Here is a 10541-nt window from a genome sequence, read left to right as displayed (position 1 = left end):
CGTCGCAGAATTCGTACTTCGTGGGTCACTTTACTATACCTTGTAGGTAGCGTGCTTGGTGATATTCTGTTCTTGACCGTGCCTAAAGCGAGTTTCCAAAATCAACCCCCAAAGTTACCAGTTTCCTGCCAAGCTCTAATGAAGGCTGTCCTTATTGTTCTTGAATCGTGCAACAAGGAGCAAGTATTAATGCTCCATATCAGGGAGTTACCTCCAGAGCAACTAGCGGGAGCCTTTGGAAAGACACTCTTTACATGGATCTACCCTATCCTCGGGAAGGGCTATACGAGAATTTTAACGCCGCACGATATTCCTAAGCTTGACAGAAAATTAAGCTCGAAACACCTACAGAAGGATATTCTTCGAGCCTGGGATCAAAGGGGTGAGTCCGTGAGATCTAACATGGTAGTCTCGAATGCTGATCTCTGCCTAGCAAAGCCTGAAACCACACTCACATTACCCGCAACATTGTTCCTATTTGTGAGAGGGGCATTCATATCACCGATTCTTGCCCGCATATTCCTGATTGTCTTCCGATATTGTCAGCCTGTTTTAATCAATGCTGCCGTTCGGTTTGTTAGCAATAAGGGTGAAAGCCAAGACGATGCTAACTATAGTTACTGGCTCATTGTTATGGCCAGTATTATCTATTTCGGACTGGCCGCAAGTATTGACATCCCAAGTCCCTATTCCTCGGAGCTAATTGTATAGTAGATCAGTACCGCTGTGTACCACCGTCAGCTCAACCGGCTACAGATTATGATTCGCAGCGCTCTCATCGCACTTCTTCACCATAGGGCTCTTAACGTTGAAAGCGGACGCTGTGACAATGGAGGACCGATAACCCTTATGAGTGTGGACGTGGAGACTCTAAGCACCACTGGGGAGATGTTCCATGAAACATGGGCTTACATTTTAGAAGTGGTGCTTGGGACAACTCTGTTGGCTGGCCAGATCGGCTGGCTGTGCTTGGTTCCACTTGTCGGTGTTGGCTGTAAGTACTTACATATTATTCCAGTGTCTTTCCTTCTTTTGCTCCGGGCACTCACAGTGAAAAGGCTCGTCCGTGATGAGTGCCTACGTAGCGCGTCACTTACAGAGGCGGCAGCGCAACTGGAACGCCGCCACACAGAAACGGATGGCAGTCACAACGGCAATGCTTCAATCCATTAAAAGTATGAAGATGCTTGGTATCTCTTCCCCGGTGAAGACATTGCTGTCTGGTCTTCGAAGCGAGGAAATACAAGCGTCGATACGATTACGGTGGGTTATGCTTGCATATAATGCCAGTGGTAAGTCGTGAAGAGAATAACTACGGTCTGGTTGGTATCAGTGCTAACTATTGACCTGACGCCGACAGCTAACGCTCTGGGAATGTTCGCACCAGTGATAACACTGGTATTATATGTGCTTTTTGCAAGATTCAAGACCGATGGAGCCCTCCCTGCAGAAACGGCTTTCACATCTATAGCTCTGCTCGCTATGGTTACTCATCCTGCAAACATGGTTATGACCATTGTACCTCGCGCAATTGCATCGCTGGCGAACTCCGAAAGAATTATGAATTACTTGACACAGGGTACAAACGAAGACAGTCGAATGGATATACAAAAGGCTCAGGTCGACTGCGACAATACAGAAACTCATGAGCAGGCAGCTATTCTTCTAGCCGATGTGACCATCCAGTATCCGCATACCTCTAAGCCAACATTGGATCATCTTAATTTCAAAATCAACAGGGGATCAATTGTAATGTGCGCTGGTCCCGTTGGATCAGGGAAGACAACTTTGGCTCGGGCGCTACTCGGGGAAATACCACTCTGTAGTGGTGCAATTTACACGTCATCCAAGCGGATAGGGATATGTGCCCAGGAGCCATGGCTGCCAAATGGTAGTATCAAGGAGGTTATATGCGGTGGTCTTCAGACCGACGAAACCTGGTACAAGCAGGTTCTGGTTGCTTCTGACCTTGTAAAGGACCTAGGGGCTCTCCCCGATGGAGATGGAACCGAGATTAAGTTTCCTGGTCTCAATCTGTCCGGCGGCCAGAGACAACGTGTGGTACGTCTGTTTCCTGAGCATAATCCCATCTGGTCTCCACTGCTAAATTCTGTAAGGCGCTCGCCCGTGTTTTGTACGCTAGGTGTGAGATCGTCATTCTTGACGACACCTTCCGTGCCCTTGACGGCACAACAGAGAAGGTTATCATCGATAATCTGTTATGTCCTGAGGGGATCTTTCGAAGGCAGGGTACAACAGCTCTGGTGATAACTAACTCGGGTAGGCTACCAATTTCTCTATATTGTCGTTACCTTGGAACTAACCTTGGTGAAGCCCAATATCTCCCCCTCGCAGATCATATTTTAATACTATCGGATTCTAAAATCCGGTTACAGGGCTCCTGGGATGAGCTACAACTCAACGTCAAACAAATAGACAAATTTATGCTGGATGAGCCTGATTGCCGAGATGTTTCACAGGTAGCCGAAGGCCAAGGTGGTGCTAACGCGCAGAAAGAGTCTAGGGTTGATGCAGCTCGAGACTTAACACGACAGAGTGGAGACTTAAGGCTCTATGGTAAGGATGGGCACGTCTGAATTAACGCTAGCTAACTATCCTCCAGGGTATTACCTCAGTGCGATGGGTATTTGGAATGGTCTTTTCATGTTACTGTGCACAGGATCATATTCGTTCTTTATAACATTTTCTCAGTACTGGCTAAAGTGGTGGGCCGAAGCTGGGGAAGCAAAAAGTCTCTTCTACATGGTAGGCTACATGATGTTGGCCTTGGTAGCCTGGATTTCTACCAACGGTACTATGTGGTACGTTATCACAAAAGTGATGAACAGGCAGTGCAACCCTCTATTGCACCGTTGCTAATAATACAAGGTCCACGACTATGAGGATCTCCCCAAAATCAGGCGCCGTCTTACATAGCCGACTGCTAAGCTCAATAGTCGGGTTTGTTTCAAGACACCTATCGATCCTGGTCGTATCCTGACATGAGATACTTGCAGGGCTCCAGTATCATACTTTTCTGACAATAATATCGGCGTCATCTTGAATCGGTGAGAATTAATCATGTCATCTGTATGCAGGTGCTGACACATTACAGCTTTGGAGAGGACATCCAACTTGTAGACCGTCAACTGCCAAATGCCTTCCAGGTGTTGGGAACTCGTAAGTAGCCTATCCTAGGGTTTAAGTAAGCTCTAATGGAAGTATAGAGGTATTTAAGCTGTTGGTGCAGGCGACAATACTCTTTATTGTCAACCCAATGATGGCCGTCACCCTGCCCTTCTGTATCATCATTGTTTACTTCGTGCAGAGAGTCTACTTGCGGACTTCGAGGCAACTACGGTTTCTCGAGATTGAGTCAAAGTCAGCTCTCTATTCTAACTTTGTAGAAATGGTATCGTCCCTCCTTTCGATTAGCAAAGCCTAGGATGGCACTAATTAGGAGCAACAGGTCGATGGCCTTGACACGATACGTGCACTTCAATGGCAGCAGAGGTATACCAGCGACATTGTGGAAACGATCGATGCCTCACAGAAACCAGCGTATCTACTCTTTTGTCTTCAAAGATGGCTAAACCTTGTTCTTGACCTCTTAATTGCCCTAGTTGCGGTGGGTCTCGTAGCGCTAGCGGTGACATCCCGGGGAGCAGAGAGAGCAACAGCCGTTGGTCTGTCGCTGAATATGATCATTCTTGCTAACACAACCCTGCTTCGGCTTGTAGAGTCATGGACCTCGCTAGAGGTCTCCCTCGGAGCAATTGCGCGGTTGCGCTCTGCTGTGACGGAAACCCCTCAGGAAGAAAATACCAGCGACCAGAAGTGGTATTCCCCTGTCGACTGGCCAATCTCTGGGAGCATCATTGCTCGTGGCCTGGAGGCTTCGTATAGGTAAGTTTCAATCAAACTTGGTGTTGTTGCTTTGTGTACTAACGAGATTCCAGTCCGCCAAAACTTGCTCTCGAGAACATTCACCTAGAGATTAATGCTGGACAGAGGCTTTTCATATGCGGTAGGACTGGAAGGTATGACCTCGTATTCCCTTTTCATGAAGCAAAGCTAACCAGTTCATCCCTCCACTGCAGCGGAAAGAGCACATTACTATTTTCCTTCCTTCGTCTACTAGACTCCCAGCATGGGTCGATAGTAATCGACAATATTGACATCTCCACCATATCCAAGACATATCTACGCCGCAACTGCTTTATCACAGTGCCACAAGACCCGTTCATCCTCGCGGCAGCTACTCTGCGTTTCAACCTCGACCCTGATGAGTCTCTCTCAGATAGTATACTAATTGAGGTCCTGGAAAAGACAAGACTTCTGGAGCATTTCCGCCAGTTGTCCAAGTTTAGCGACCAGAGTCCCCCTGAAAGCGAGGCTCTACTGGACGTTCCAATGTCCTCACTTCCACCTCTTTCCACAGGACAGCAGCAACTCCTTTCGTTATCACGGGCACTTGCTCATAAAAGGGCTTCCGTGGATCCTGGGTACTGTGATCTCCAGACCCGGCTTTCTGTAGCGGAACGCAGACCTATTCTTCTCCTGGATGAAGCTACGTCCGCCCTGGACCCAGATACTGAAGCGGTAATGCAGGATGTTATAGAGGAGGAATTCACGCAGCAAGGGTATACGGTGATTATTGTCGCTCATAGAGTAAGTGGGATGGTTAAGTATTTCCGGGATGGCGTCGACACCGTCATTTGGATGCGTGAAGGGAGGATTGCGGAAGTGGTGTACACCCAAGTGGGCGCAGGACTTATGCTGAAGGATAGTGGACAAGGTGGAGGGTGCAACATTTCCTAGCCAGGTGCCACCATAGATGTACATTTCACATCCCCTTCTTGAGCCCTATTGCGGATACTGTGTATAAAAGTCGACAAAAGCATAGAGGAACCATCTCTCCATTGCAAACAAAAGCCAGTCTAGCGAGCAAAATTACGATTTGACCCAAAATAAAGACCTCCATCAACAAAGCCCAAACAAATGAAACACCACCAACGCCCAAACCCCACAAGCATCCCCACACTCAACACCTCTGATACCCCTTATACCCAGCCAAAGGCACCCCCTCCGCACTCTCCTCCATACCAGCACACAACCTCCCCGCCTCCCCAGCACGTCTCGTCTTCTTAATCAACAACCCAGGATGCCAGAGGACCAAAACCGCCATGGAAAGAAACATCATCGCCGCATCAAAGACATAAATATACGCCTCCTGCCGATTCAAAGCCGACTTGACGGCCCCGAATTCCACCAACCTGACCAAGTTCCTTACCATCAGGAATAAACAACTGGCATAGATAGCCCACATATACCTCCTCCAATTCAAGTCCGGGTTGGCCGCCGCCACCCTCGTCGGCTCAGCAGCGAGCCTGCGATGAAACACCCACGCGATCCAGACAAATACCAGGAATACCACAAGCGCAAACACGAGTCCGACGAGGACGACCTTGCGTCCGATATCCATGACCTGCGCATCGCCTGTAATCTGGACGCCGGCGCCACCGAGCTGGGTGAGGAAGCAGATGATGTCGTTCAACACGAAGAGAACAGTTATGCGTTTTGTGCGCAAGGGGGAGAGATGCTCTGCGTCGAAGGCGCGGATGATTCGACCCAGGACCATGTAGATCGTTGCTGCGACGAAAGGTGGTGCGCAGAGAATGAGCATTTGCTGGAGAGCCCAGGAACTTATCAGGGTCCTGTTGTTGTGGGACCAGGCGCGGCCGTAATAGCCGAATGTCTCGCCTGGGATATGTGTTAGTTGGGTTCATGGTGCATGGTTTGTGAGGAGAAGGTTATAGGCGATGGACGTACATATTCCGCCGAGGATTAGGGGTATGAAGTACGCTGCCTTGTAGGGGAACATCAGGATGATGTGTACAACGGTCGTTAGACCGAATATGGCCATGAAGGCGTAACCAGCTGTTTGGGATGGGTTGTAGGGGTAGAACTCCACCCAGGGTGAGGAGCCGTTGACGCCTTCGTGGAAAGTGAAGTCCATTTTCTTCGAGTTTTGGTCAATCTGCGAATATGCTGGGGTGTAATCAAAGTCCTTTCAAGAAAGAATATGCCCGTTCCATCAGAATCGGAACCCCCATCCCTGATTTATATCTGATGTGGCCATAGGCATCAGAAAACGACGATATTACCGGATTAGGGAATTCTGCTCACGAATACGAGTGGAGCTCCCCGAAAAGCTTAAATGCAAAGGATCAATACATTGAATACGCTTGCTGGTGGAGACCCCTAATTTTAGCTATGCTTGGGTTTGGTTCCTGGCGCTGTTTGTCAATGTGAATCTGTGGGTCGTCTGAGTTTTGACGAATTGTGTTTGCTGTTTTAATGTACCTCTGGCTGTGGTGCAAGGATTTCTCTGCCGATCGCTGGCTTGAAACGGCTGGTGCTTGGCCGACGGACTACTCTGGGTATATCTGTGCTTGGTCTTCGGATTAATTGTTGTTGCCTGGTTACTCTGTGTGTTCGTTGTTAATGTATGACTTTTTTATCATTGCCTTTGGGGTATGGTAGGTAGCCCGAGTTTATGAACTGGGTGATAAGACCCATATTTGGCAAAGTGCATCATGAAACATGAAGTCATACCATAGATCACAGGCGCTTATTACGGTGAAGTCCATCATGAATCGACCGGTGTCCAAGACAGATCTCGAGAGTGGTGGAGCAACTCCCGAGGCTGCTTGCGCCAATATTAGCGCCAGATCAAGCTTGATCCCCTACATACAATACTACACAAGCAGTAGGACCATCAAAGTCTATGAAAATATGCCATTGAAATCTAAGCTACAACGCTCACATTACACCATAAAAAGTAGTCTATCGTGAAATTCATGCAGACTTGCCGAAGACCTTGAAGCGGTCCTCAAGAGGAGCGAATTCCTTGGGGCCGGGCTCGCCGGTAGGGGCACCGAAGACGAGCTGGGCATCCAGCTTCCAGGAGGCGGGCAGGTTCCAGGTCTTCTGGATGTCGGCGTCGATGAGGGGGCTGTAGTGCTGGAGGTTGGCGCCGAGGCCTTCGGACTCGAGGGCGGTCCAGACTGGGAAGTGTTAGTATGGGCTTAAATCACATGTGCGGTTGGATATTATGTCAGGGATGGAAACATACCAAGGTACTGGGACATGGCGTTGGACTCGAGGGCGAAGGGGTCGAACTTGTCGGCGTAGATGGCGAACTTCTCCTTGATGGGGGCGAGAGACTCGTAGTCGACGAAGAAGAGGACCTATTGATATTTTTTATTAGTATTGGTTTTTTGGGGCTGAAGATGGCAGGAATTGGAATTCGACGTACAGTTCCGTAGGCAGCGCGGAAAGACTCGAGCTTAGGCTTGGTGTGGTTCTCGAACATCTCCTTGGGGACGGCACCGGCGGCAACGAGACCCTCCATGGCCTTGATGGCAATGTCCCAGACCTTCTGGTGCTCCTCCTTCAGCAGGAGAACAACACGGGAGGTCTGGGTGTTGAAAGAGCTGGGGACGTGGAGGACGGAGGTCTCGACGATGGACTGGATGGCATCGTCGGAGATGGGGCTCTCGGCCTTGAGACCGTAGTAGGTACGGCGGGCCTTAACCAACTCGAGGAGAGTGTTGGTGGAGGTGTTCTTGAATTCGACCTGAGCGGAGCCCATTGTGACGGTGTTGATCGATATTGAAGAGGTGGGAACTGTTGGAGGAGTGTTCGATAGGAAGCTGATGAGATGCAAGGGTCTATTGAAGAGAAAACTGGGATCTTATATGCACAATCTCGCCATTGCGAAACATTTGGCACCCCGCGATTTAGGTCCATTTCCATAAAAATTCATAATTATTTCTCTCAAATGGTCCCATCAGTCACCAATCACATTGCGTGCTGGAGATCCATTTTCAACGGCAATTGTGGCTTTGTAAGATGGATGGAGAAATTTATAAGCGACGAGAGCCTCTCTGGCGCCTTCTTATTGGCCGCGCGGAATACCAGGGCGAGAAAGTGCGGAATTACGGATTACCGCACACTCAGTCTGACAAAGATTGAATCCACAAGGCTACCCCTGTTGAGCTTAACTGATCCCGTAACGCTGAATAATTGCCCCTGGATCTTATCGGGCTTCGAGGCCGGCAGTCCTATTCTTAGTTGCACCTGGCAGAGTTTGTTCCTGTGGAAGAAGAGACTCCTTAGGGTCCCCCTGTGGCACGTGGCACGGCGGCCTCTCGCTATGGCCGACACCCGCTGAATAAGCGGTTGAGAATGAGGGATTTGAACAGTTTCTATATTGATTGTTAAGCGACTCTTCGTATCAGCAGATTATAGTTTTGACGATAATGCTCTAGAAGTGCCTTTTGCACTATACGCTTAATACAGGTGATACAATTAAATATCTTACCGATAGCCCGCCAGTGTTCATAAAGACATGCAACTTTGAAGAGCTGTCATTGCCAATGAGAAGTCATCGTGGATGAGTGAAAAGTATGATTTATATTTTCAGTTGAGTATTATTGTTCCTCAATCATAGGCGAGGATAGACAATTGGCAGTGAACATAGCTGTGGTGTGGTCGCCTCATACAAAGGTCATCTTAAAACGTCATATACCAGGCATATCAACAATGGTACTAGCGTTGGATAGGGTGAGATAGGACAGGTTGAACTGGCCCTGATGTTTGCATACGATCTACCGAGCAGACTCGAGCGCGTGCATCGTCAACTTTTTATACGCTCGAACCCCCTCCACAAGCTCATCAATCTCGATCTGTTCATTGTCGCCGTGCGCCACCAGGATAGATCCTGGCCCATATAAGTACTTCTTATGATTGCCCTTGAATCGTGGAACATCAGTCCCATACGAAACAGGGGCAGTCTCAAATCCTAAGTACAGGTGTCAGCGCGTTGCTCATACAAGTAACCACGCCCAACGTCAAACGTACCTTCAACATCATGATCCAGCAAGGTGTCAGGATACTCAAACTTGAACTCGAGTCGCACATTTGCATGTCGGGCAACAGTATCTGAGACGATCTGTTTTATCCTAGCCATATCTGTCGCCACGCGGACAGCACAAAGCGCTTTACTGGTCTCCGGCACGATATTATAGCTCATGCCCCCTTCAATCTTCCCAATATTAAAAGTCGAAGGCCCAAGCAGCGATGAACCCGGAAATTCCGTTCTCACCAAGTCATTCAGCGTTTCGATAAGTGCTATATTAGCATTCACCCCGTGCTGAGGATATCCAGAGTGACTGTCGCAGTCAGTTCAAGCACAACCCAAGCCAGTGCATACGTGACGTGAAAGGAGGCAATATACCAGGCCTTGCCCTCCCCAATCAATTCAAACACCAGATGCCCCTTGTGTCCAACCACCAATTTCCCCTCGGTCGGCTCCCCGAATATGACGCTCTCGAAGCTGAGGTTCTGGTTGTTCGCCGCTAACATGCCGAGTCCACCTTTCTCTTCCCCGACGACAAATAATAACCCCACGTCGCCTTCCTTGACCGCTCCTTCTGCTCTCAGCTCTTCTAGAGCGCATATCTGCGCGGCCATGGGGCCTTTATCGTCGCATGCGCCCCGCCCGTAGATTGTAGACCCCTCAATCCGTAGCGGGATATGGGGCGGGACGGTGTCCATGTGGGACGTGAGACATACTCGCGTCTTTCGCCGGGCACCTAGATAGGCATATACATTTTCTCTGTTTGAGCCTTCAGCGATCGGGAGGCGTTCAACGGTGTAGCCGAGGTTGGTGAGGTGGTCGTCTAAGAAGTGGGCGATTTCCTGTTCGTGTTCACTGATACTCTTGGTCTGCATCAGAGAGGACAGTAGTGAGACGACGGTGTCGCTGGCCATTTTTCTGGTACGTGTCTTTCTGGTCCACTAACTTTAATAATGGTATGTGCGTTGAAGTAAATGTGACGCGAATGACCCTGCATGAGTGCGGAGAAGTGATATACCATGTCGTCATCGGTCCGATCAACCGATCGGATCAAGATAAGATAAGAGATGCCTATACTGGCAATTACTGGGGACAATCAAGGGCATTGATGGAAAATCAAGGCGAAAGCCTCAACTAGGATGGTAGATAATAATTGTAATGGTCCAAAGGACTACCGCGGGGAGGCGTAACATAGAGCAGAATGGTAGCCTCATGCGAGAGGTTTCGGCGGTATTCGATCGGTAAGTGGTACCGAGGAGCTGCAGGATGCTGCAAAACCTGCGTGATATTGTCATCTCTGTTTCTCCAATTCAGAGCTACACAAGATAGTTCAATTTCTTGGCTATCGCGACTCAGATGGTATGGTCTGTTGCTGCTTTGGATGGTCTTGCACTCTACGAGCAACCTTCTAAAGAGGTCATGAACGCGCATTCTTTGATTGGTCTTAACTCACAAGTCATTCCAGGCAGGAGAGGCTTGAAAAGTGAAGTTTAATCAAGCTCTTCCCACACCTCCAATGTTGACCTACTAGCATGGTACTGTCTCAGTAGTCTCCGTGCCCATAGCCCGTGACTAAAGCACGGGTCGTCTGCATCTATGACCACAAGACATTCTG

At 49.0% G+C, this 10541-nt stretch overlaps 4 protein-coding genes across 4 annotated transcripts; 1 reads left to right on the top strand and 3 right to left on the bottom strand.

Moving 5' to 3' along the window:
- Window positions 1-138: 138 nt before the first annotated feature.
- BDV37DRAFT_282237 (P-loop containing nucleoside triphosphate hydrolase protein) lies at window positions 139-4821 on the top strand (the record flags this gene model as incomplete). The annotated part of the gene is made up of 15 exons (XM_032086994.1): window positions 139-382; window positions 434-705; window positions 757-994; window positions 1059-1292; window positions 1361-2061; window positions 2118-2280; window positions 2335-2577; window positions 2624-2822; window positions 2890-2961; window positions 3018-3068; window positions 3116-3180; window positions 3228-3412; window positions 3470-3906; window positions 3960-4040; window positions 4101-4821. The coding sequence occupies 15 exons, from the start codon at window positions 139-141 to the stop codon at window positions 4819-4821; spliced, it is 3906 nt and encodes a 1301-aa protein (XP_031942320.1).
- On the bottom strand, window positions 4501-6019 carry BDV37DRAFT_293384 (RTA1 domain-containing protein; the record flags this gene model as incomplete). Its single annotated transcript, XM_032089399.1, has 2 exons — window positions 4501-5763; window positions 5833-6019. The coding sequence occupies 2 exons, from the start codon at window positions 6017-6019 to the stop codon at window positions 5045-5047; spliced, it is 906 nt and encodes a 301-aa protein (XP_031942319.1). The 3' UTR covers window positions 4501-5044.
- A 641-nt stretch (window positions 6020-6660) lies between these two features.
- BDV37DRAFT_246228 (Nitroreductase-like protein) lies at window positions 6661-8341 on the bottom strand. Its single transcript, XM_032081732.1, has 3 exons — window positions 7322-8341; window positions 7139-7253; window positions 6661-7070 (listed from the first exon to the last, which is right to left on the bottom strand). Exons 1-3 carry the CDS (start codon window positions 7655-7657, stop codon window positions 6862-6864), a joined length of 660 nt encoding a protein of 219 aa, XP_031942318.1. The 5' UTR covers window positions 7658-8341; the 3' UTR covers window positions 6661-6861.
- A 192-nt stretch (window positions 8342-8533) lies between these two features.
- BDV37DRAFT_246226 (peptidase M20, dimerization domain-containing protein) lies at window positions 8534-9564 on the bottom strand. The gene is made up of 3 exons (XM_032081731.1): window positions 9305-9564; window positions 8929-9239; window positions 8534-8869 (listed from the first exon to the last, which is right to left on the bottom strand). The coding sequence occupies exons 1-3, from the start codon at window positions 9538-9540 to the stop codon at window positions 8676-8678; spliced, it is 741 nt and encodes a 246-aa protein (XP_031942317.1). The 5' UTR covers window positions 9541-9564; the 3' UTR covers window positions 8534-8675.
- Window positions 9565-10541: the final 977 nt, after the last annotated feature.

The sequence above is a fragment of the Aspergillus pseudonomiae genome (assembly GCF_009193645.1).
Source record: "Aspergillus pseudonomiae strain CBS 119388 unplaced genomic scaffold BDV37scaffold_26, whole genome shotgun sequence".
NCBI classification, from domain to species: Eukaryota; Fungi; Ascomycota; class Eurotiomycetes; order Eurotiales; family Aspergillaceae; genus Aspergillus; species Aspergillus pseudonomiae.
The sequence above is the reverse complement of the archived record's forward strand: the minus strand, read 5'-3'. Positions and strand labels throughout refer to the sequence as shown.